This window comes from Boleophthalmus pectinirostris, unplaced genomic scaffold, assembly GCF_026225935.1.
Source record: "Boleophthalmus pectinirostris isolate CB_2022bp ecotype Guang Dong unplaced genomic scaffold, ASM2622593v1 HiC_scaffold_13, whole genome shotgun sequence".
NCBI lineage: Eukaryota > Metazoa > Chordata > Actinopteri > Gobiiformes > Gobiidae > Boleophthalmus > Boleophthalmus pectinirostris.
In genome coordinates, this window is record NW_026571036.1 from 8,997,220 (window position 1) to 9,024,118 (window position 26,899).

Consider the following 26,899-nt stretch of genomic DNA (forward strand, 5'->3'; position numbering starts at 1 on the left):
AACTTGAAAACTACCACTTCATGACATCACAAGGTGGAACCAGAGCATTTAGAGCTTTGAAGATGTAGACTAAATAATAATAAAGAGTTACTTAAACACGTGTGAATGAAACAAAACACAACTCCAGGTCTGTTTTTGAGGAGATAACAACATTTTAACACGACTCAAAGCTCACAAGAGTCAAATTTGTGTAATATTGGATGATTAAAATCCATAGTTTTAACTTTAGTATCGATTAATATCTGATTTCAGTATTTTTTTTCGTTATACCCCCAGAAAGCAACAACTTTCTTCCAATCCTTATTTCCAAACTCTCGTATATTTTTGTTTTCGAGCACCTTTGAGGGTTGCTGAGCATGTATGTGTCCTAAGCGCTAACCTTGTGTCCTCGTGTCCTCGTTGCCGTAGGATACCGGAGGGGCAGGCTGAGGCGGGCTCTGTGGCTGCCGGACGACTGCGCTCTCTGGAAGACCAGCTGACCCGAGCCAAACAGAAAATCCACAACTTTCAGAAACTCACAGGAGACGGTAAGAATGCAAACACAAAAAATTATGACGAATGGTTAACGAAATGAAATATGAAAGTGGGATTTTCTGACAAATATTAGTTTTGTGTTGTAGTACAAGTGTGAATTGTTTGGATTTATAAGTTATTTAATATCAAGATTGAGTTTGTAGTGCATAAACAAGTCTCATGCCTTACAGAACCTAAAATTACTGGGTTTGCTTTTAGACAGAATTAGAGCCCATGGAGGCAAGAAATTTACTTCTTTTAAATAGCTGGAATATGTAACTCTTCAGGTAGGGGATTTCTGAGGAGATTATTGCCTGAAATTTTTCACAAAGGTGCAATTTAATCACTTTAATTAGTTACATACCATAAGAGAGAGACATACTTTATTGATCTAAAAGGGTAGTTCAAGTTTTGCTGCAGCAACATTTCCACTGTACTAAGCCTATAGCGTCTCCAGGGTAGCCGTGGGGTCTTAAAAGTCTTAAAAAGGCCTTAAATTATGTTGTCCAAGTCTTATTTTTTTCACAAAGGTCTTAAATGTCTTTGTAAACTCAACAGGGCTGCAGTGCAATGTTAAATGGAGGGAGGGGAAAAAAAAACAATGTGAAATCTCATCATGTGAATGTAATTTGGAGTATGCACAAGCAATACTTTGGTTTCTGGCTCCGGCGGCAATGAGTAAACAATCAGTAGAGTGGAGGAAGACGCTGGATGGATCATGGGGAAGTGTCGGTTTAATCCACAGTGGCTCTTAGATTCTAGATATAGTAGTTGTGTCATGTTTTTGGGATAAAAGACATCATTTCATAAGGTTCATATTTCATAAGTTAATAAGTCAGTTAAAAGTAATAAATAAGTTAATTCATTGGTAATTAAATACGTTTATTTCATGTTGCCAAACTGTTAAAAATATTTGGGTAAGGTTGTCAGAGTGGGACATCTTCACCATTGAGGATCGTTTTGTTTTTCGTGCAGAGTGAGCGCTCTTGTGTTACATATGATCTTTGACGTTTTTCTCGGCACAAATGGAGCAGTTTCACGGCAGAAGTCCGTATAACTTTCTTGTACACGCTGATTTTGTTTCTAACGTTTGAACCTTGGCAAATTTTCGTCTTTGTAAGTATTTGAGAGTTCACAAGCACTTGTTTGGGGCTGTGTGTGTGTTTTCTTTCTTTTCATATGAATATTGGAACTTTTTGCTAACTACTGCAGTAATACACATGTATAAGCTAGCTACTTATATTTGTACATCAAACGTGCTGTGTAGTTAGTAATGTGCATTTCTTTTTCTGTATGTTTCAGTTACTATATTAATGTATCACCACATGCAAGAGACCTCCATAAAACAAGAAAAGTACGCCTTGTGTACGGAGCTTTCTTTATTAGTTCGCTGGCTGTCTAGCTTCACCCAGTCACGTGTCGTGAGGACAGCACAAGTTGGTTGGTCATTATTAGAATTGAATCCGCCCACATAATGGGTGCAATGTTGGTCTTAATTTAAGTTGTCTTAAAAAGGTCTTTAAAAAGTCTTAAATTTGGGATGGTCAAACTTGTGGATACCCTGATCTCACATGTCCATAGCTCTTGCACAGTCTCCATGGAGAAGGAAAAAACAAACAGCTCTCTTACTTTGTGTCCTTAAAACCAAAAAGTAAAAAAAAAAAAAATCCCAGCGTATGAGTCAGGTAGCCGCAGAAGCTGTTGTCATGGCTAAAAGCTAAAAACCCAAACTAAAGTCTGAGTGCAGCTCAACAGGTGGAGTGTCCTGTGTCAGGGCAGTTTGAGGAGAGGAACAACCCTCAATTTAATGCCAAACTATGAAATTCCAGCCAAAATAACATCTTCATGGAGACAAGAAGGTGTCGGACCCACAATCATTTGTTCCTCAGATTACTGTGGGTTTTTTCGGAAGGTTCAGTGCGTGTCCTAAAAAGAAGCACGGGAGATGGAGAATCCGAGAGAACAGGCCACTTTATTTCAGCATTTCCATTGAGAGAGATTCAAGTTGATTACCAAGTACAACTGCCACCCCGGAACGACGCCTCTGACCAACTCAAAATCAGGGGTAGCTTTATACTACATCTTGACAAAACATTAACTTGTTGATTTAGCATATACAGCAAGAAAATGAACAATACTGCTGACCCAGTGCACCTTATCATGGGTGGGAACATGCCACGGGGTCCACATATGTCAGTTTTTCTGCTTCGTGGCATCTCAAAGTCCAGAAAAACATGTTCTTTATGGCACTCAAAGTACAGAAAAAACATGTTATATAGACCTATAGATAGTCATACGTGTTTTCCACCCTGTTGTCATTCCAAAGTCCATAATATTGGGTGAATTAGCATGACCAACACATAATATTTCCCACATTACCAGTAATCAGAAACTTTAACCAACAGAAACTTCTTTAAGGCTACACTAAGGTCACTTAAAGTCATCAGGTACCTCTTGTTTCCATAGGTGCAGGTAAATAGGCAGACAGCTGGTGCGTTAGACTCTAAACAAATCCTCTAGCACTTTAATTGTTATGACGCTGGATAGACACATAACATTAGCTACCACCTCGCTGCCTGAATTGATCCCCAAGGACTGAAAAAAATAGTCTGTTTTTTTGCTTTGCTTTTTTTTTACCAACCAAGCTACCGTTAAAGGTCTCATATTGCACAAAATCGAATCTTGTGAGCTTATCTCATCAAAAACATACCTGTGTTGTGTTTTGTTGTACATATCTGTCCATTGATCAAGCAGGCGATGCAATCAGGATACAAAAGGTCAGATCTGTGTAGAGCTGACAGGCTTACACGAGAACACATGTTTCTCCATAAAAACACATGTAATTGAACAAGTACAATATATATCTGTGTACAGTGGTCCCTCGTTTATCACGGGGGTTACGTTCTAAAAATAACCAGCGATAAGTGAAGTCCGTGAAGTAGCCAGCCTTATATTTTTACAATTATTATATCTGTTTTAAGGCTGTAAAACCCCTCACCACACACTTTATACACTTTTCTCACACAGGACGGTTACAACTCTTTTTGCATCCTTCTTAAAACTCATTACTGCTGTCGTCCTTTTGTTATTTTCGTTCTTTATGAAACAAACTGAAGATTCATTTATTCCGTAATGGAGCCCTACAGCGCAGAGTCCTGCACAGGTCCATTTTTGGAGACTCGTACCCGCCCATTAAAGGTTGTATAGAGGATTTTTTAAGGGAAGTGAAATACAGCGACAGTCCTTTTTCAAATGTGCATTCATGACACCACCGTCCTCCTCCACAGCTCCCTCAGTAGAAACACCTCCTCCCGCCTCTTTACTCTAGAAATCACACGTGTTTACATCCAGTGCGCGTTCAGAAGTACTGTTCAAGTGATCTGTCTAGAAATATTTTAGCGAGCGACACGTCAGTTTTTAGACCCTTCGTCTGTTTCTTTCGCGCTATCACTGGAAGGAGTCTCCAAGAATCACCTCAGTTTGTCTTCGCTCCTTTCCCCCTTCTTCTCTTCTTCTTTCAGCGACCTCAAAATCCAACTTTCTTTTGCAGCGAACTGGTCGTGGATTCTCATTCGACATTGCAAGGAAGCGACAGTTTGAAATAGACTCTAAGAACCGCTGCATAAACCACATAATCCCCGCACGCCGACAAGTCAGTTACACTAGAAACATAGGGAGTTTGATTGACAACCTAACAGCCATAGATAAAGAGGGAGCCTTGTTTTCTATTGGCTGATGTTTATCTCACTATGTCCACAGTTGATAGATTTTCATTCTTTTTTTTTTTTTTTTTGGTCATCATAATTACAAGGCTGCTGCATCTCTGTAATGGTATTTTAAACTTTCAATGACAATTTGAAACAACAAAAAAATCCTCTATACAACCTTTAACCCGAGATTATATCAAACTTTTGTGCTGCATACACCACGGACTGAACCAAGACTAAACCAGGACTAACCCAGGACTAACCTAGGACTGATTCCAGGACTGAAGAGGAGAACTAACCCAAGACTGAACTAGGACTAAAATGGAAGTTAAACAGGAGTTAAACAGGACTAAACCAGGAGTAAACCAGGACTAAACCAGAACTAAAACAGAACTAAAACAGGACTTGCTGTCGGGACGGGTTCGGAGGTGAGAAAGGACTGGCTCAGCTCCGCACCTTGTGCTTTGCGGACACCCTGCTTCAATGTTCTCTCTCTTAAGTCCAAGATTAGTCCTGGTTTAGTCCTGATTTAGTCCTGACCCTGCCATGTGTAATGACTACCCGCCCGTGAAATTCCAAACATTAAAACCCACCCGTTTCAGCAACTATTTGCGGGTAGTCCAACTTTTTGTGCGACGGTTTGCATCTCCCTCTGCCTTTTGGGTGCGACCACGGGAGTCTTTGTCGGTGCAGAACGTTTCGTCGACATTGTGGGTTTTGTCGGGGAGAAAACGTAGAGACATACAGCACTTCAGAATCACACTGCTAGAGACCGAACATTTATGTAAATTTGTTAAACTGAACACATTCTGGACTGTACAAGAGACACGGCTTGGAGGTGAGTGATTGACAACTATCTGCAGTCTCTTAGCCAATCAGGACGCAGGGTGAGGAACACAATGTGCATTCATACGCTGTAAAAAAAAAAAAAAGGCACGCAAAACTGCACTAAAAGAAATCCGCGAAACAGTGAGACCGCGAAAGGTGAACTGCGATATAGCGAGAGACGACTGTAATCCTTCAGCGGCCCATTTGTGTACACTAGTCTACGCGCTCCTATACGCTTAGCTTTTCTTTATTTTTTCCACGATTGACCCGAGCAGGAGCAAAATAGAAGCAGTCGGTAACAGCAGATATTCCGGTTTTAAAAGCTGTACCTAATAAACCGGCCGCGGAAGGCATTTCTAGGTGAAGTTTCTTGATCTAGCCCGCGGTCAGTTCAAGATCAGCTAAGTACTAAATCTCCTTCTCGCCTAGAGTGACGATGATAGCCGACTTTACTGGAATAGACGAGGTTATAGGCCCTGGATGACTGTCTGCTCAAAGTATGTGAACGCATGTAGGTTCTTATTGCACGGATAGACACTTTGAGAATATAGAGACAGAAGTGTGAAGGCCAGAGCCGGGTCAAACGCTCCAGGTTGCCGCGGGGAACGGACAAAGCTAAAAATACCTTCTGGCTCCTCGGCAGATGGGAGTTAAGATGTGAACGTTGTGTGCTTAAAGTGGGTTTCATGTACATTAGAGAAGGTTTCTGCTGTGCCGGGACAGTCCACGGAAAAGAAAAATTGAACTCGTGTTTAAATATTTAGAAATAACTCGTCATTAGATGGACCCATATTGTGCTGTTCTGATCTATGATTTAATGTTGTCTCCACCTTGTCATGTCATGTGGTGATTCAGGAAGTGCTCCACTGTGTTTTTAAACTCCATACACCTTCACTAGAACCATTTGGATAATAATTTCAGCCCTGGAATTGTCAATCTGTACTGAAAATGTAAAACGCAGCTATTAATTTGCATATAACTGAAAGGTTTTCATTCCGCACTCTTCTCTCCAATTTATGTCTCTCTTTTTTAAATTTTAATCTTCATGATTATTTATGTTTTGATTTGTTTTTATTATGATTTTAATGTATTTCTTATTCTGTAAAGCACTTTGAATTACTTTGTGTACGAATTGTGCTATACAAATAAACTTGCCTTGCCTTGCCTAATTTGACAATTACTGCTTCATGACATCACAAGGTGGAGCAGAACATTTTGAGCTCTGAAGATGTAGATAGGCTAATAATAATGAATTACTCAAATGTGTGAATGAAACAAAGCACAACTCTAGGTTTGTTTGTTTTTTTGATGAGGTAACAACATTATAACATGACTTAAAGCTCACAAGAGACAATTTTATGCAATATAACAGTGTTTCCCAAATTTTTTTTTCTGGGTACCTATATTTTAAAAGTCACAATCCTTCGCGACCCAAGTCAATAGACATTATTCGTAAATCACAAAATAAAGGAGTATTTGACCATTATTGAACATTAATGAGGTTATTTTATTGTTGACTGAGTGATCGTGTCTCTAAACAATTAGTATTACTCAAGTTTTAAATAATGAAAAACAGTAATTGCAGCAGCAACTAGAAAAGCACTCAGAGAGCGCAGACCTCCGCCAAGGACTACCCCCATTTTTTATATAAATTGCGATAAAATCAGTCTTGTGGATCAGATCCGGATCAGCCTTTGGAATATGAAAGAGGATCCCATTGTCCATCCCTGAGTCAAATTTCATGGGGTTTGGTCAATAATTAACCGAGATATTGAGAAACAAATTTTTTTGCCCCATTTACCACAATGTTAACTAAAATTTCAAAGTGATCCAGAATCCAGGATTTCTCCCGGATCACCCCCAAAATGAAATCAGTTCTTCCTTTACACATTTCCAACAAATCCTGAAAATTTCATCAAAATCGGTCCATAACTTTTTGAGTTATGTTGCTAACAAACAAACAGACAAACAAACAAACAAACAAACAGACAAACAGACAAACGCCAGCAAAAACAGGTAATGAAAAGGATCCATAAGTCGCCTATTTGGACATTAAATGTAGCCCATTTCTTTTTCTTTTCAACATTCAATTGAAACAGCAATATTAGAATAAAATAGTCAGTAAAATAATTATGAAAAGATTAGAAATTATACAGAACATGTCTTAACATTTCAACATTTCTAATGAGATAGGTGAACCTGTCTGTGTTTTTGTAGCGTGTTCCAGTCTGGGCTGCAGGAGGAGAGCGCAACAGCAGATCAGGCGCAGCATTCAATCTGTTTCTGTGCTTTGTTTTCATTTTTGTGAGCACAGAAAATCCCACTTCATACATATATGTAAGGAATATAAGGAATAAGCATAGAAATACTGACCTATTGAGGACAGGGTATTTTGACAAAATGCTGATCTCGAATGACGATAAGGTCACAGATGAGAACTACATGCAGATCGTGACAAGGCGACCCAAAAAAAAACCTCTCTCTCAGGTGAGTCTTTTAAGGTTGATTTTGGCCAATTCACCAAATAGTACAAGTATCTGACTGATATATTGTCCATCTGATAAATCGGTCTATCTTCACAAACAAATCTGATCTGATTTATCAATTTATGTAATTTCATTAGAATACACGCATCACGAATTTCGGACTTCCGGTCATCGCGGAGTGCATACTGGGAAGGATTTTCTGAAAAAGTGAGCATCAAACCGCCATGTTTGATGTCCGAGTGGGATGTGTCTATTGTCAAAGCCGATCTTTTCAAGTCTTTTGAACCATAACACTTTTGTTTCTGGTTCTCATATTGTCATATTTTAGTTTTGGGATTCGGACATCGTAATTGTGTGGTTGTTGGATGTCCTAACAGCAGAAAACGACTCGAGAAACGGGCTTCGGAAGTTTGCGAACTCCATAAATGCCAAAGGGAATCAGACATCAAACATGGTGGTTTGATGCTCATTTTTTCGGTAAATCCTTCCCAGTATGCATTGCGTGAAAGGTTGTATAGAGGATTTTCCAAGGAACGAGAAATCCAGCGACTGTTTGTCCTTTTTCAAATGTTGCGCATGCGTGAAACCACCCCCCCTCCCCTACAGCTCCATACGTAGAAACGCCTCCTCCCTCCTCCTCCTTTACGCCAGAAACAGGTTTGTTTACAGCCGGTGCGCTGCACATGACTTGTAAACAACTAACTACAGTGTTGGTTAGGCAAGACGGAGAAGTGAGGAGCGAGAGGGAGAGGGAGCGGGTGTGCGCGGAGATTCCGTGCCCGGAGAAGTGAGGAGCAGGGGAAGAGCGGATCGGGCAGCGGGGACAGGAGCAGGAAAGGGGAGCAGAGAAGGGTGCGCGGAGATTCAGTGCGAATGAACTAACTACAACACGCAGCAGCAAGCGGACTCTTTCTTTGCCTTGAAAGATTACGTTTTCAGACATAGGATATCGCTTTCGTGTCCTGAAAAACGTTTGTGTAGCTCTTGGAAATAAAGTACGTTTTCATAATAAGCAGAAGTTTCCTGTCCAGGAGTAATTTGGCGACCAGTGCGTCAGTCTTTAGACCCTGCGTCTGCTTCAGTCGCGCCATCGCTGGAATGAATCTAAAAGAATCACCTTAGTTTGGCTTCGCTGCTTTTCCCCTTGTCTTCTTCTTTCAGCGACCTCAAAAACGGACTTTCTTTTGCGGCGAACTGCTCCTGGATTCTTGTCGCCATTGCAACAAACTTTGTGCGAACTGCGAGGAAGATATAGGTCAAAAAAAGCCGCTAAGAACCGTTGCGTTGGTGGAGTAAACAGCGTCTGTGCATCTTGCGTCTGTGGACTGCGTGACAGGCGTACGTAAACCACGTACCGGCGGCGCGCAGGCAAGTCAGTTACGCTAGAAACGTAGGGAGATTGATTGACAGCCTGTCAGCTCACAGATAACGAGGCAGTGTCGTTATCTATTGGCAAATGTTTAGCCCCACCACGTCCAGAGTTGATGAATTTTTATTCTCTTTTTTTTGGTCATCATAATTACAAGGCTACTGCACCTCTATAATGCTATCATTGACAATTTGAAACAAAAAAAAAAACCTCCATACAACCTTTAAGTCTGAAATTCATGATGCATGTATAGACCAGACCAAAAACCCTGAAGCAACATCTACCCAGTCGCTAATTTGCTCTCCAGGCTCTTTAAACTATAGACTGTATATATAACCAGCCAGCCACTACATTCAAAATAAGAAGAGAGCATGGGTGCGCTTCTGGCTCCATTGACTCAGCTCACTTCATATTGAGAAACCGTCGCACTTCTCTGCTGTCTCTACATGATCCTGGGGTTTTATTTCGATATTTTGTCCGTAAACAATCCATTTATCTAATATGAAACGCCAAATTCGCCCCGTAGCCGAGCCGAGCGCTACGTCTGCCGTTCCACTCACTTAGTCCACTTCTTTTTACAGTCTGTGGTCTGAGCGTAACCTTAGGAAGCATCCATCTTCTCCATGTAGGTTAGTGTCTCGGTACATTGTTATCTCCGGGTGTAAGTTTCCGTTCTGTTCCTGTTTCAAGTGTGTGAGAAAGACCGAGAAGAAAGCCTCCACTTCCAACTATTAAGTCACCACTAATGAGGTCAAAGCTACACCCCGGGAGCCAAACCCGAGATGTAAAGCCCATATTATTGCATATTCTTTTTGAAATGAGCGCTTTGCCCGGCCTGCTCCTCGCGGCTGTGTTCCCATGCATGTCTTTTGAAGTGCTGGTAGCTCACAGTGTTTTGTTCTGGATTTTGTTGGGAGGCGTGTACTTGTTGTAGCCCTTCAAGCGTCTGTCCCTCTGCAGCTTTTTTGGAAACGTGGAAAAAGTGAAAAAGAACAATGCAAGCCAATGGCAACTGGAAAGTGGAGGCCGGTTGTGTCCTTGGACTCGTTAAGAATCATCTCAGAAGTGTTCTCTTTGTGGTTTTTACTATACAATAATGCAAGCTATAGATTTACTAACATACTAACGTGATTTTCGTGAAGATCCAAGAGTTTATTTAGGCTTAGTTAATACCGTAACCAGCTCCTAGCCTTAATTAAAGTAACTGTATGTAAGATTTGTATTATAAATTCCATAAACATGATCTAAATGTGCCCAGATACAAGGTCAAACTGTTCAAATCAAACAGAAAAAAAAGTCTCTTATTTGGGTTGCCAGTTTCAGTGTTAAATTCCACTTTGTTTAAACCAGTGGTGACCAAACGTTTTTCATCAAGTGCCACATATCTAAACACAGATGAAGCAGAGGGCTGATCAAGGGCCGTAGACTTGTGATCAATACAGTGAATAATTTAAATATTTGCATGTTTAACACGTTAGAATGAGCCATCAGACTTTATTCATGCTAAGATCCTTAAAACCACACAGTAAATACTAAATATTAGCTTTATCAAGGTAGATTTTCAAAAACTTGTTATAAAAAGTTAATTTTTAATTCATGCAGGGTAATTTGGGCCAATTCTGGAAGCCTGAGGGCCAAGAACCGTAGTTTGGACTTGCCTGGTTTAAACCTAAAATGCCTCTCTGAGCTGAACGGTCTCTACCAGTGTGCGAAATACCGATCCGCTCCCCCCGATTCATCACAACCCATAAAAAACCTGAAAAGCTAAATTTTGAGGGGGCTCAAATTTGATTAAAAATGGGCTGCTCCTGTCCTCCGTGCTCGAGGACTGCGGCCGGTTCGGAGGTGGTGCAAACAGCCGAACAGAAGCGTGAATCCCGTTTGGTTCATTTTATATTGTTCTGAGTGGTCTGTCCTCCGCACACTGGGGAAGGCGCTTCTCAGGCCAAGGCACTAACATCACTCCCCGCTCTAGATCCTGAGCCCGGCCTGAACCAGAGCTGCTCCCGCTGGGTCAAGACTCTGGTTTGATCTTGTCCGACTGCAGCATTCCTCACACTGGTCTAAGCGCAGTTCATTTTATAAGCTGTAAATAACAATTTAGCCATTTTATTTATTTTCTCCAATTAATTTTAAACTGCAGCCCTGTTTCTAATGTAGGCCTACTGTGTGTTTCAGTGTTAACACATGTTGTTAAAATGTTTTTGACTTTGAGTTTTTCATTGATTTGACAGTCTATTGTTCATACATTCAGACATTGATAAAACGAGGCTGCTTCTGTATCATAATCGTAATGCAGGCTAGACATTATGATGTCCCGGACCTCTGCTTGAGAAAATTTTGTCTATCTAGACCTCCTCAAATTTTTGTTGAATACATCCTGCTATAAACTGTCTGTAACTAGCCTGATTCATCAGCCGGTTTCACTTCGTAGAAACCGTCTGACCTCGCAGTGTTAGAATTCGTTTGCTCGACGGTAGGCGGGTTCTTTTTATCATTTAACCAATTGCTGCTATTTGGTCATGACGTATGTAATGCGCCGGTACCAGGACTGGTATATTAAGCATTTCCCAAATCCTGTAGAAAGAAGGGCAGAAGAAAATTCACCAATCCTCAATCCTCAATCTTGGGAATCGTTGACAACAATGAATATATCATTCTTCGCTGATTGGCTGGTGCCCGAACTTCCACTTCCTGGGTTTTTGCGAACGGTCTAGTGTTTTCTGATTCCTGACCTAGTCACTGGAGAGAAATGAATCTGAGCAGAGGCACTAGGTGGCGCCAGCCTGACTCGTCTGTGGCATCCGCCGTGTTGTCTTTTTTCACATTTGAGTCTGTATTTGCTCAACATTTCAGAGATGGGGACAGGTATATCTCACACTGGTCACTACCTAAACCCCAGCCCCTGCAGCCGATCAAGAGTCAGTGCTAGTGCAGCCTCTTCAGCTCAGGGTGGGAATTCTGGAGGTTCTGAGTTTTCACATGAAGCCTGGTCTATTCTGGCATTGGTGACCCAGATGAGATTTGACATGCTATTCACCAAAAATGACTTGTGAATGAAACAAAAAAGACTCCAGGTTTGCCTTTAAAATGCACACAACACGAATTTACATCAACAGAGTCAAACAGTACAATTACGTGTAGAACATTTCGCCAAATTAATCAAACCAAATGGACTTACTGAGCTTTTGCAGCCAACGTACGAGGTCTGAAATCATCCAACTGAAGGTGTGTGGACTTTAAAAACACAGTGGAGCGCTTCCTGTATTACCACATGACATCGCAAAGTGGAACAAGGTGTTTTCTTTTGTAAATAGCGTGGTTATTATAAAGCGTTGTTCACTTTTATACTCTTTTTATTTTGTTTTGTTTTTCTTCTATTTGGTAATTGGTTTCAGAAGTTGAATTAAAATGTGAAATGAGCTTTGACAGACAAAAAAGAAACAAAAAATACAAAATTAGGCACGCATAGTAAGACAAACAAGTTCTTTTTGATGTGCCTGTTTAAAATGTACATAGTGTTTTTATTGTATATGTATTTAATGTGTCTAAAAACGTTAAGATCTGTACCATGAAGCTCCTATCAGAAGCTCCCCTTTTTCTCCGGGTTTACACTGAATTCCTGAGCGTTGCATCACATGAGAGACGTGCGTAGCCTATTTTCATGGACATCAAGAACTCTACAAAGAAGATGAGACGAGTCAGGAGCAGACAAAAAGGAAATAAATACTTTTGCTCAACGCTTTAACTAATACCCGCTGCTTAGTTGCGTCAAGAAATATGACGTTTAGAAGCAGGAAATAAAGAGAGTGTATGTTTTTGTGCTGCAACTGTCAGTACGCCGGAGAAGCTGTCAAAATGTTGAAGTTGGAGACGTACTTCTCAATGGGAAGCTTTATAATGTACCAGATGATTTTTTTGACAAGAATAAAGTTTTTCGGCATTCTTCAAAAAGTTGAGGAAGGTGTTTGTTTTGCAGTGGGCATGTTTGGACACTTGGACGTACCGCTTTTATTGTAGTGTTTTCTTTATATTCCAGCATCGTATAAAGTTAAACATCTTATTTTGTGACGTTATTTAGGTATGTATATGTTAAAGCCGCTGTATGTATCATTTAAAGAAAAAAAAAACCCAAAACACAGTAAGGATGCACCAATATTGATACTGGTATTGAATATTGGTGCTGACCCAGGAGAATTTGCATCGTTCCATGATATCGTTTCAGCCGACTGAAGTAGGCTCATGCCCCCCTCATGATTTTTTAAACTTTAATTCATGTAGAGCTGTTCAGGATAAATAACAATTACATAACATAACTGGATTGATTTTATAATAAGTTAACTGTATTTTGAGAGAAAAAAGAAAATGCAATATTCAATTTACTCTGGTATTGGTTAATATCAGATATCGGCAGATACTTCAAACGATATCAGTGTCGGAACTGAAAAATCTGGATTGGTCCATCCCTAATCATGTTTTTTTTTTGTTTGTGTGTTTGATTTTTTTAGTGGAATAAGCATAACTAACATGATACACAAAGAGAAACATGCATTCTTACTGTGAGTGGGCTTGCATCTCCACAAACCTGACTCTTACTTGGACTTGGGGAAGGACAAATGTTGTTCCTTTGTCTGCACTCTTCCAAAGTTTGGCATAAAATGTATCGATCTTCATGGAAAATGTTCAGAAGTAACATTTTGAATCAAACATCAATTATGTCAATATTTGATGAGTTTTGTACACAAAAACATATTTGGCATTGCTTTAACAGTTTAAAAATATATATTATTGCAGATTTTCATCATTTCATTTGAAAAGCACAGCACCACTCTCAGGTTGCATCATTTTAAAATAATCTGAGCTTTGGTCATTTCTCTGTGATTAATTTGTAAATATAAGTTCTCACATTGGCCTCTGTCATTGAAATAAATATTTAAAAATCCAACCTTTTGAACGGCTCTTTGACATGAACGGATCCAAAAGATTCAGATCCTCTAAAGGAAAGTCCCGTCACTACTCAAAATAAATACACTTGAACTGTATTCAATCGATGAATTTATTGTCCAAAAATTGACATTTTAGAAATACTTTTGTCCTTGTCAGAATTGTCAGATTTTTCCAATTCACTTAAGGAATCTGAAACATGCTGCTTTGTTCTCTTACAAAAAGTTAAAACAACATATTAAAGTTTTTTTTTTTTTCTGATTACGTGTCCGTCTGTGTCCCTCTAGGCCCGGGCCCCACTCAGGAGGAGCTGCGGAGGCGTGTGGAGAACGGAGTCAAAGAGTTCTGGTACTTCGTCCGCAGCGAAGTGAAGAAACTGGCTAATACCGAGGAGAGTGAGAGGCCTAAGTACGCAGAGGTGCTACTACAGGACCTGGGCCAGCAGGAGAGGTGAGTGTGCACCGACTGCACCGACCCGGGTACACGGCAGGGGTGTCCTCTCTCTCCGTTTGTTCATCTGGGCTATTCTGGAAGGAGAGACTTTTTACTTTTTACAGTATTACTATCAATGCTTCCCATAGATCTTTAGGAGACTCTGTTGGCATTTAATAATTTAATCTTTTACAATTTGTGGAGTGTAAATGTCATTTATAAAGTGCAGAAAAAACACCCTCTCATTTAACTAGTTTCTACAGTTTATAGAGAAGACACCAAATATATGAAATAAGATATAAGTAGTAAAGAAAAAAATGAAGTAACTATATTTTTTGACAAAGCAAAGAGTAGCTGCTTTGAGGATTTGGTTAAACATACAGTTATTTCACTTTTTTTTCTAGATAATTCCATGCATCTTTTCATATATTGTATTTGATGTCTTCTGTATGTTTATAAAATGTAGAAAGTAGTAAAAACTCTCTCTCTATATAAGAAAAAATCTATACTTTGAATGAGAAGCTGTGTCCAAACTTTTTACTGGTAGTGTACATTGGTTCACTCAAAATTCCCTAATCATTTTAAGTACCTTTACGTACATACGTCTGAATCCCACTATTAACTTAATTAAACTATCTTTAGTCACATTCACCAATGCCAACATAATGGACTCCAATATCTGATGTAATGCATATCCTTTTAAGCATTTATTTCCTCTGGCTAAATATAGAAACAATTATTAATCCAATTGCATTATGGAAAGTGAAGGGTAATCATAGGGAATGATAGCAGTGTTTAGCTTCATCAGCCTCGGAATAATTTTTACTGATTATTGAACTCATTTTTAATAAACGGATTTCGAGATTGTGGTTAAAGGAATTGTATGGAGCCTGCACTAGGTTTGGGCGGTATCCAAATTTTGATACGGTTAAACCTTCTCAGCGTTTTACTGGGGTATTTATCCATCTCCCCTGTCATTCAGCCTGAAGCCAAAATGCTGCTAAATTGTAGAAGTAGTATATTTTATTTATTTTTTGGGACCAACTCGCTTGTAGCCAGACTTGCGGTCTTGTCTTGGTCTCTCTTATGAGCGTCATGTAACAACAGAACGAAACTAATCGAACGTCATCTCCACACGCAGTTTAAAGAAACATTATAAACAAAATTAGTTTTAACCTTCTCCAGGCAGGCGTTGCAGATTTGCAACAGCTAAATGCCAATTACCTACTTACTCCACATCCATATTTTATGAGCCTTTTTTACTCAGGAGCCTTTTTTCCATCCATGCTGATAAACGTAGACGATGCAGACTGTGCAAGAATGGCTACACGCAAATGGCCTGCCTGAAGTGCAAAGTACTTTTGTGCTTTATAAAGGATAAAAATTGTTTCTTGGAGCACCACACGAAAAAGAGATCTATATCAAGTTGTTTTGCCACTGTAAAGCTGTTACACTGTGCTTTTTGTTTTCATTGTTATGAAAAGTGGTATACACATAAAGTTAGTGTTCATATCATTTTCATTCTTCAGTGTTAATTTACCACACCAGACCAATGCTGCAAATCTGCAACATCCCAGAACGCACTGGATGTGAAGGTCTCTCAAAAAAAAGTCAGGATTGTATATTACTATCCCATATGATATACATCAAATATCAGATTTTTCCTGTTACTAAAACGTTATCTGAGGCTGAGAGGCTTAAATCGTGATAGCATTATATTGAAAATACAATCAATCAATCAAATATAATATTATGTTAGGTCCTTATGCGCTGCAGATTTATTTAATGACTCTAATGATACTAATACCGTTGCTACTTTTTGATACTGCGGGATATCGTAACACCGTATTACTGCCCAACTCTAACCTGCACGTAGTTTTTGAAAAAATGTACTATAATCACAACTTGCAGATAGAGAACACATACAAGTTTTGCTCATTCTCAGTAAATAGAGAGCAGAAATATTGCAGCAGAAGCACAGTTTAACGATTGGCTCCAGGCGCTTTCGTTTAGGTAGTGACCATTCAGTTCACAGAGAGTCAGTTCAGCTTTGAAACTGGCAACCCTAAATGAGAGACTCATGTGAGGCTCATTCTGCTTTCTGACTGGATATACAAAATTGACTCTTGTGAGCTTTAAGCCATGTTATAAAGTTGTTACCTCCTCAAAAACATACCTAGAGTTGTGTTTTGTTTCATTCACACATGTTTGAGTAATCCAGCGTAATTAGGCTGCCAACATCTCCAAAGCTCAGAATGCTCCACCTTATGATGTAGGTCCTTTTACCTTTAGTTCAGTAGAGATTGGCAGTTCCAGGTCTGAAATTATCCAAGTGATTCTAGTGAAGGTGTATGGAGTTTAAAAAAAACACAGTGGAGCACTTCCTGTATCACCACATGGCATCACAAGGACGAACAGAGTGAAGAACAGCCGAAATACTCAAGGTTTGTGAGTCAAACATGTATGCATGAAACAAAACGCAACTCAAGGTATATTTTTGACAAGGAAACAACATTACAACATAGATCTGAAATTGCTGTACTTGCCGCTCAAGTTCATTTCTCTCCAGCGACTAGGTCAGGAATCAGAATACACTAGACCAGGGGTGGGCAAACTTTATGACTCAAGGGCCACAAAGGGTTTTAAAATTTGACGGAAGGGCAGGACCAGGAGCAGATGGATGGAGTTTTTTGGTAATCTACCTCATAAGAGAAAGAAATAACATGGGATATGTAGAAAATATATCCCATTTTATCGAAATATCGCGTAATTGAAAATCATTACAAAGCATTACAACAATATATCTGTCTTTCAGGTCCCACGATATTTACTCTTTATTGAAATGACTTTGAAAAACACTGAATATTATCAAGTTTGGTGGGCCGGATTAAGAAGATGAAAGGGCCGCATATGGCCCCAGGCCGTAGTTTGTCCACCCCTGCACTAGACGGTTTGCAAGAACCCCGGAAGTTGTAGACCGTGCACCGGCCAATTTGCGAAGAGCTGTGAAACCATGACGTCAAACTCGAGCGCCTGTCTGGGTCCCTTTTGTGGAACAGCACAACAGTAAACAAAGCGATCGAGATGGAGGTAGACGAAGACAGACATTCTGTGTTGGCAATAATTCCCGAGATCGAGGATTTAAAGATGGAACAAAGAGAATGTTTGGTGAATTTTATCAAGCGGAAAGACATTATTGCCCTTCTTCCTACGGGATTTGGCGCATTACATACGTCATGGCCAAATAGCAGTGATTGGTTAAATTAAAAAAGTACCCGCCAACCATCGAGCGAACGAATCCTAATGCTGCGAGGTCAGACGGTTTCCACGAAGTGAAACCGGCTGATGAATCAGACTAGAAATATGGACCCTTTAAAAGCTAAATCTTACATACTGTTCCTTTTAAACCAGTAATTTTCATCATTTTCTTTTTTACTTCGTAGTCACAGTCAGTAATTGCCTTTCTCCTTTTATTTCCTATTTTCCTTTTAATACCTCACCACTGTTGTTGATTGCAAATTTATTTCAGCACGCTTGGGTGAAACTAGTTGACACGGGCATCAAATTGTTGAATGTTGCCAGATTTGCTTCATGTCCTGTTTTGTTGTACCAAATTGTATTGTGAAGCGGATATTCATTTCAATTGGACACTTATTGTGATACTCGCTCACTCAGGCAGACAGGCTGCCCTCTGGCCCTGTCTCCAATCAAAGCCAATCTGTCCCCAGTCATGCACGTAATAGACGGTTCACGTTTGAAACACTCTGCTGTTGTGTAATTTAATATGCTTTTAGGCTATGAGTAAACTGAAGGATTGTCTGAATTTTAACATGGTAATTTCATTCATATCCGTGTTAGGGCTGTCTTGATACAAACATTTCAGTACGTGTTCCGATACCATGATGATCATTTAAAAAACATGCTTTTCTTAGACAACAGGATGTGATTTTCAGCATTAATTTGTAGTACTTTCTTGTCGGTGTAAATGTCTGTTTTGATAGAATAACGTTTGAAATAAAACTAACCTTACATCACATGAATCGTCGCATGTTGAAGGACTATTTTCTCAGCAGCGGCAGAATTTTACTTTGCCGGTAAGATCGGTGCGAGGTGATATCATTCCACTGCTGCCAAATTTTCTATCAGGAAGTACAACTCGCTGCTGCTGCTCAGACATAAATCCTTCAAATGCAAGGTTGGTTTTACTTCTACAATTATTCTTTCGACACAAACATTCGCATCGATAGTCTGGTGTAATAATAGATTTGCTTTTTTAGTGGCAGGATAACTATGGCCATTGACATGCACTAGTCTAGCACCAGTGACTTCTGCAAATACAAGGACTGATGGAATATTTAAAAAAGTGCTCCACACGTCTCCAACACTCTTACTCACTAGGAAATGAGGTCCTATGTCCAAAATTCCAAACTGTCCCTTTAATCTTACCCCACTCCGGTGTTTCATTGGTGATGAAATGGGCCATTCACTCCAAGTATTTCCTCTGAAAGGTCTTGGAGGCTTTTCTCTGGAAGGTTTTCTGCGCATTTGCTGTCACATACGGTTATAAAAAAAAGCCTGTAGCATCTCAAATGTCCATAGTTAGCTCCATGGATACAGGAAATTTGTATTTAATTCCTCCCAATCCTACAGTCTCGTATGTTCATTGCCTCAGAGTATTTGGATGAGGGTTGTCAAAAGTGTAGAAAATCCCATTACCAATCAATATTAAAACTAGTATAGCAAAAGAAGAAGTTCAATTTGTCAAATGGACGAAAATGTAATTGATCGAATATGTTTCACAGCTTCAGTTCTGGTCAAAATGCTGGTGGACACTTCCCTATATCTGCCTAAAATGAGGAGCTAACTACAATGAAAGTACTCTGAAACTAACACACCTACTTGTTAGCTCAGCCTATTGAACTGCAGTGAGTGTGGGGTCTTATTAGCTATTCAGGGTCATAATGGAGCTTTCATACCTCTGGGCCTGACCTAGCTACCCCTTTTGTTTTCTTTGTTTTGATTTAGGTTTGAGGATGGAGTTGTAAATAGGAGATAGATGTGTTTGAATCCCCCTTTTCTCTTTAAGGATTGTCCAAGTAATGTCTGTCTTAACAGAAATAGCTTCTTTAACTCCACTTTCAAACCAATTCTTTTCTAAGATCTGGACCTGACTATCCTCAAAGAAGTGGCCCGTGGCTTTTAGGTGGAGATGTACGGCAGTACAGCTAGTATAGAATCTAGATACTTATTTGAGTAGGCATCGATAGGGCTGGGCGATATGGATCAAAAAATATATCTCGATATATTTTGCTATATCTCGATATACAATATATATCTTGATATATGTTCAAGAAAAAATAATCCCCTAAAACTGAAAACTGCAAAAACAAATCTGCCAAATTCCACAAGGTCCTTTTTTTTAATTGAAGTGTAAGAGGTCGGCAGTTCATATAGGAACATTTAAGATTACAAAAAACCTAATTACATAAATAATAATTTAACTGTAAAATAAAATAAATAATACATATTTCCTTCTTTCATTCATAGATAAAACAACTCAAGACAAGCTCATCTTTGCATTAACTCTGTTATCCAGACCAGAACCAGAACCATGAGCTCCTTCAGCAGAAGAAACTCAGGATGTTCCTTATTTTAATAGATCCATGTTCCAGCAGTGAGGAGCTCTGAGGTTTCCCACAATCCACTGCAGATCAAACCCAACGTTTCCAAACACTATTGTACAAGTGACACTGCAGCAGATTATTCATTAAAATCTTCTCCATAAATAAACTTCACATTACTAAACTTTACAATATATAAAGCACAACGACTCTAGAGCCACATCAGCCATTTTGACATTATAATGTGTTTAATGCAGTTTTGCGCACGTGTGTTTACGTTTTACAGAAACGAAACTTAAGCGCATGGCTCATTTGCATAAACAGCACTTCTCATGCAGCTCAGCTCGTTTAGCTTCTTTCGGGCTAAAGGACGCGACTCGGTGGAATATGAGGATGTGCTGCTGATGCTTTTGTCTGTAAATGGTGGAAAAGGTTCGTGGTGCTTGAAGTTTTTCACTGGCACCAACTTTCGGCGTTCAAGGCGATAGTGACGAGTGAAGGAGACACGAACGAACAAAATCAGGGAGGCGGGGGCGTGCGGAGGCGACGAGAGAGAATATCTTGATATCTTTAAAATATCGATATATCGCCCACCCCTAGGCATCGATATTAAAAAGAGTCTCATTCACAGGACAGACATGAACAATTCTTGAATATTTTTAGAATAAGAGCACACAGAGAGCCAAATGTCAGGTTGAGCATGAACAGAGCAGATCCAGCAATGTTCTGGGATTTTGTACCTGAAAATTGTACCTGGAAAGTATGTGTGAATGAGGCTTTAGTCTACAGAGCCACTCAAGGCCAAGACAGGTTTGGGGAGTCATTAGGTTTCATGACTTACTCGCCATTACTTACTTTGGTTTTCCTCGCACTATAGTTGTTGTGACACATTAGTATACTACCTTCTTTGAACTTGCAATTGACTCCCAGTGCAAAGGTCACACACACCGCTTATCTGGATGGCTCACTTTTACAACCGGCTGAGTAGTTTATTGTAATCCTAGACTATTGGCTCGTGGGACTGTTGTCTTGGGTCATCCTATAGCCTAAGCAGATTTACAAAGACCAAATGCACTTAACCTTTTAACTTCTCCTAGTTGTTGCTGCTTCTCCTCCAACAAGTTTAGGAAGATATGCTCATGAATTAAAGCTCCAATATTACGCAAAATTGACTCTTGTGAGCTTTAAGGCATCAAAAATATACCTGGAGTTGTGTTTTGTTTCATTCACACGTTTGATTCTTTGTTGTCACTATTAGATATTGTATTTATTCATTTATGTGCAGAGTCATGAATTTGAACAATCAGATTATTCAAGCTCCAGCATGTGTGTGCGGTCTTGTCTGTGTACGTTATAGCATGCAATGTATATTTATCTTGTCAATTCTTATTATTACCTCTGCCAAGGAGGTTATGTTTTTGCCGGCGTTTGTCTGTTTGTTTGTTTGTTTGTTTGTTTGTCTGTTAGCAACATAACTCAAAGGTTATGGACCGATTTTGAGGAAATTTTCAGGATTTGTTGGAAATGTGAAAAGGAAGAAGTGATTTCATTTTGGGGGTGATGCGGAAGAAATCCTGGATTCTGGATCACTTTGAAATTTTAGTTAACATTGTGGTAAATGGGGCCAAAAATTTTGTTTCTCAATATCTCGGTTAATTATTGACCAAACCCCATGAAATTTGACTCAGGGATGGACAATGGGATCCTCTTTCATATTCCAAAGGCTGATCCGGATCTGATCCAGAAGACTGATTTTATCGCAATTTATATAAAAAATGGGGGTAGTCCTTGGCGGAGGTCTGCGCTCTCTGAGTGCTTTTCTAGTTTTTTATATACTTATCGTATTTTTCGGACTATAAGTGACACTTTTTTCATGGTTTGGGTGTTTCCTATGACTTATACTCCAGTGCGACTTATATATTAAAATTTTCACACTGACAGCCTCAAGAGGGCGCTCTAGTCTTGTGTGTCAGTATCTGCTGCTCCTGTTCCTCCTGAACCACTGTCACTTGGTTCTATTGGGCATGTCTCCTGCAGAAAGAGCCTCTGTCCTGTCTGTGTCATGTCAGTCGATTGCACCATTACTTCTGTGTCACTGAAAATTTAAAATATAAGTGACTTGAGTGACACTGAAACCATCCTGTCGGGATTCAGAAAGGCCGGAATAATTCTAACTGGAGCTGATGCTGAGCCTGACGTGGAAGAGTAAGCGTCGCGCCGTTTACGATTTAGTGATTTGGAATGAGATGGAGAGTTTGGTAATATGTGACGTTAACAGTCTGTTCTTCTCTGTTCTATTCTTATTACTATAACTTGCCTTTCAAGATGAAATGTCAGTTCCTGGTCTCTGATTTTATAAAATAATTTCCCCCCTGAAAAGTGTGACTCATAGTCCGGTGCGACTTATATATGTTTTTTTTCTTCATTACACATTTTTTGGCTGGTGTCACTGATAGTCCAGAGTGAACGATATTTACTACTATAAACTATTACTGTAAACCAAATATTAGATGTTCTTAATAAAGATTGAATATGATTAATTATTTATAATTGGTCTGTCTACATCTCAAAAGCTCAAAACGCTCTGTTCCACCTTGTAATGTCCTGAAAAGTTAACAGTCCGGTGCGACTTTTACCTTTTGTTAGATTGAGATTGGAAATCCCAGGGTTGAAATTATATGATGTTTTACCTGATGAAGGCCTAGTGCTGAAACGTTGCACTGTTTGTCCTAATAAATGTCACATTTTGTAAGTAAGACTGTGTGGGATTTTTCTCTAGGGTTAAAATTATCTCTAAATGACTCTAGTGAAGGTGTATGGAGTTTAAAAACACAGTGGAGCACCTCCTGTATCACCACATGACATCATAAGGTGGTTTTTGCAGAGTTTCTGTGATAAACATGTGTGAATGAAACGAAACAAAACTCCAAAACTCATTTCAGTAGAAGACTTGAAATGAGTAAAAAGCCGATTACACAAAAACATTACAAAACACAACAGCAAACAACAGGTGGGTGAAGTGGGGTTCCTGGTCTCGCTGCCAGCTCCCTTGGGTGCTCAGTCTGTCGCTTTGTCTCCGCTAATATCAGTGACCAGTGGAGTTTACATGGCCTCCCGTTGGCAGTGTCTGACTCCCCGTTGTGCTCCCAGAATCCACCGCTGCGACGCTCGCACTGGAACAAATGATCCTGTTTTTAGAGCAAGAGACGAATCCAAATTGGTTCACTTTTCTTGCCTTATCTCAATTGCTTTTTGACAATTGCTTAGAAAGTGTATCGTAATTTATCGCAGAGAAATTGTAATGTTCGGCTCAAAATATTGCAGCTTTTTAGAAACCTGTATTGACCTTATGTGGCGCAGAGTAATAGAGCTGTCTGGGTCCTTGGAGATAAAAATGGTTTGGTGATGTTTGTTGTTTAAAGCTGCTTCAATGACTGATTTTTACCATCTTAAAAACATGAAAACAAAGGTAGTACTTCATTTCAAACGCCCATATTACTGTATTTTCTGATCTACGCTATAATGTTTCCTCATCACAAACAGACCTTGAGTTGTGTTTTGTTTCATTCACCTGTTTGAGTAATCCTTAAGAAATTAGTCTTTAGAAAGTCTACTTCTCCAAAGTTCAAAATGCTCTGTTCCATAACTCCAGGTATGTTTCTGATGAGGTAACAACATTATAACACGACTTATCGCTCACAAAAGGCAACTTTGCAATAATAATTGCTTTAAAGTTCATTTTAACCCCTTGATACTGACCGTCACAAATATGCAACAACCCATTTGGATTAAGATGTAAGCCAAGATAGCAGCTGCATTCCTCCAGTGATGGTTAGTGCATATGCAGGACCTTCCTAGGAACCTTTGACAATTATTTATTTTTAAGTATTTTTTTGCTATAGTCAAATTAATAATTTCAGCTTAATTTACCATCTACTTAAAGGCACAAACACGCACAAATTTTTTTTATATATATATACTAGCAGTCAAATGTTTTAGAACACCACACTTTTTCCATTTTTTTACTGTTTACTGTTGACCAAAACATATTCTAAACTTTTGATTCATGAAAATGTCCACCTTTGGCAGATATAACAGCTCGTTCTCGTGGCTCGTTCTTTTTACAATGGAAATCAAATATTCTTCAGAAAGTTCTTCCCAAGTCTGTCGCAGAAGTTTCCATAAATGTGTGGCACTTGTAGGTTTCTTGTCTTTCACTCTTCTGTCCAGTTCATCCCAAACTCAGCTCGATGGGGTTTAAGTCTGGACACTGTGCTGGACACTCCATGTTTTCAAGTTTTACCATCTTGTTCTTTTTTCCTGAGGTAGTTTTGGCAGAACTTGGACTTGTGTTTTGTTCTTTTATTTCTTTTTTTAAACCTCTGTCTGTTCAGTTTTTACCTTTGTACCATTTCAGGCTCTTCATTGGACTTGGACGACTTGAATTTCAATAAATAACTGGAAAAATTTGGGTGTTCTAAAACTTTTGACCGGTAATGACGTCGTGGTGATACAGGAAGTTCTCCACTGTGTTTTTAAACTCCATACAGCTTCAGTAGAATCACTTGGATAATTCTGGCTCTGGAATTGCCAGTGTCTACTCAACTAAAGGTAGAGGGTAGCTGTTAACTTGAAAACTTCTACTACATGACATCACAAGGTGGAACAGAGCATTTTGAACTCTGGGGAAGTCCATCCATTCATCTTCTTCCACTTATCCAGGGCTGGGTCGCTGGGGCAGTAATCTAAGCAGGGCTCCTTCCAGTGGGACATGCCCGAAACACCTCCTGTGAGGGAGGCGCCAAGGAGGCATCCAGAACAGATGTCCGAGTCACCTCAGCTGCTCCTCTCGACGTGGAGGAGCAGTGGCTCTACTCCGAGCTCCTCACCCTATCTCCAAAGAAGTGCCCAACAACTCTCGGACCAAACTCCTTTCGTATTTCTGAGTGTGAAGAGGCTGGGATGAAGATCAGCTCCTCCAAATCCGAGGCCATGGTTCTCAGCCGGAAAAGGTCGCTTGCCCTCTCTGGGTGGGTGGAGAGTCCCTGCCTCAAGTGGAGGAGTAGTCTCAAGTACTTTGGAGAAGTAGACAGACTAATTTCTATAGGATTACTCAAACATATGAATGAAACAAAACAACTCTCGGTCTGTTTTCGATGAGGTAGCAACATTATAACATGACTTAAAGCTCACAAGAGGCAACTTTGCATAATATAGGACCTTTAAAGTTCATTTTTAAAGCTGCACTATGTAACGTTTTGATAGGGGGTCCATCACCTCCTTCATTTCTTTTCCAGTATGACATTAATCACCTCTACTTTACATTTATTCACTTACAGTCGCTTTTAAAGCTCAAAAATGCTTAGAAAAACAGACATTCTGACTGTGAGCGGGGTCCCCTCTCCACAGATCTGACCCGTAACTTAGTCTGGTTTGGTTTCCGTGACGATAGAAAGGTTTAACGCCAAACTGCGAAACATTCCAGACGAAGCAATAACATCCCCCATGGAGAAAAACACCAGAAAAGTTACACAATCCACCTTTGACCAGCACATTTTTATATTCTCTAGTACTTTTGTCTTAACTTTTCCCTTAACTTATACTTTCGTCACTACTTGGATTTCCGTTTCCAGTAGGATTTGGACGCTCGCGGTTAACATAAAGCTACCGTGCATTGTGCTGGTACTTAAGGCGGTTATCTCTGGCGGCCATGCTTTCTCTGTGTGTGCGAATTCGAGTGCGTTTGTGAATTCTCCGCGGCGCACGGCAACGCTCCTCTGACTGATTTGGGTCAAAGAAATGAGTAATGAATTAGGGTTGTGTAAGTAACCCGGGTTGCGTGCGCCCTGAGCTGCAAATGTGCGATTCTGCCAGGCGTAGAACCGAGGTTACGGAACATGGAGGTGTACAAAGATCTAGTTGTAGTCCGGTTCATCTTCAGTCTGGGTTTGAGCTCTGTTTTAGTCCTGGGATGGATGGAGGGATGGATGGACGGCGTGATAGATGGAGAAAGAGAGACAGAGAGAGATGGCTGGATGGATGGATGGCTAGAGAGACACAGAGAGAGACAAAAAGAGCAGATGGATGCGTAGAGAAACACAGGGAATGGAGGGTGATAGTGAGACAGAATGGATGGAAAGAGAGAGAGAAAGAGCGGGCGGATGGACGGATAAGAGGAGAGAGAGGATAATGAGAAAGAGATGGCGTGAGAGAGGATGATAATGAGAAAGAGATGGCGTGAGAGAGAAGGACAGGTAGCGATACAGAGAGGATGGATGGATGGATGGGTAGAGGGAGAGAAAGACTGGATGAAAGAGAAAGGATGGGTGGATGGAGAGATACACGGTGAGAGACGATAGATGGATAGAGAGAGAATCGATGGATAAATGGATAGGGAGAATGTATGGATGGATAGAGAGAGAGAGAGAGAGATGACGTGAGAGAAAGAAGGATAGGTAGAGATACAGAGAGAATGGATAGATGGATAGAGGGAGAGAGAATGGATGGATAGAGAGAGGATGGATGGATGGAGAGCTAGATGTAGAGAGGGATATGGATAGATGGATGGATAGAGAGATAGAGATAGAGAGAGAATCAGTGGGTGGGTGGATGGATAGAGAGATAGATAGATAGATAGATAGATAGATAGATAGAGGGAGAGAGAGAGATGGCATGAGAGAAAGAAGGATAGGTAGCGATACATAGAGAATAGACGGATGGATGAAGGGAGAGAAAGACAACGGATGGATAGAGAGAGGATGGGTGGATGGAGAGAGAATAGATAGAGGGAGAGAGATGCACAGATGGATAGAGAGGACAAAGAGAGAATGGATAGATAAAGGAGAGATGGATGGATGGAGAGATAGATGGCGAGATACAGAATCGACGGGTGGATAGGGGAGAGAGAGAGAGAGAGAGAGATGCATGGACGGATGAATAGAGAGAGACAAAGAGAATGGATAGATAGAGAGAGAACGAATGGATGGATGGAGAGATAGA

At 40.0% G+C, this 26,899-nt stretch overlaps 1 protein-coding gene across 2 annotated transcripts in view; it reads left to right on the top strand.

The window, feature by feature from the left end:
- Positions 1–26,899, top strand: part of fut8b (fucosyltransferase 8b (alpha (1,6) fucosyltransferase)) — a 451,073-nt gene that overhangs the window by 278,881 nt on the left and 145,293 nt on the right. For both annotated transcript variants that reach the window (XM_020929335.2, XM_055149122.1), the window contains 2 exons: positions 409–527; positions 14,135–14,297. In XM_020929335.2, coding sequence (XP_020784994.1) covers positions 409–527; positions 14,135–14,297 — 282 coding nt within the window. The remainder of the gene's footprint in view (positions 1–408; positions 528–14,134; positions 14,298–26,899) is intronic.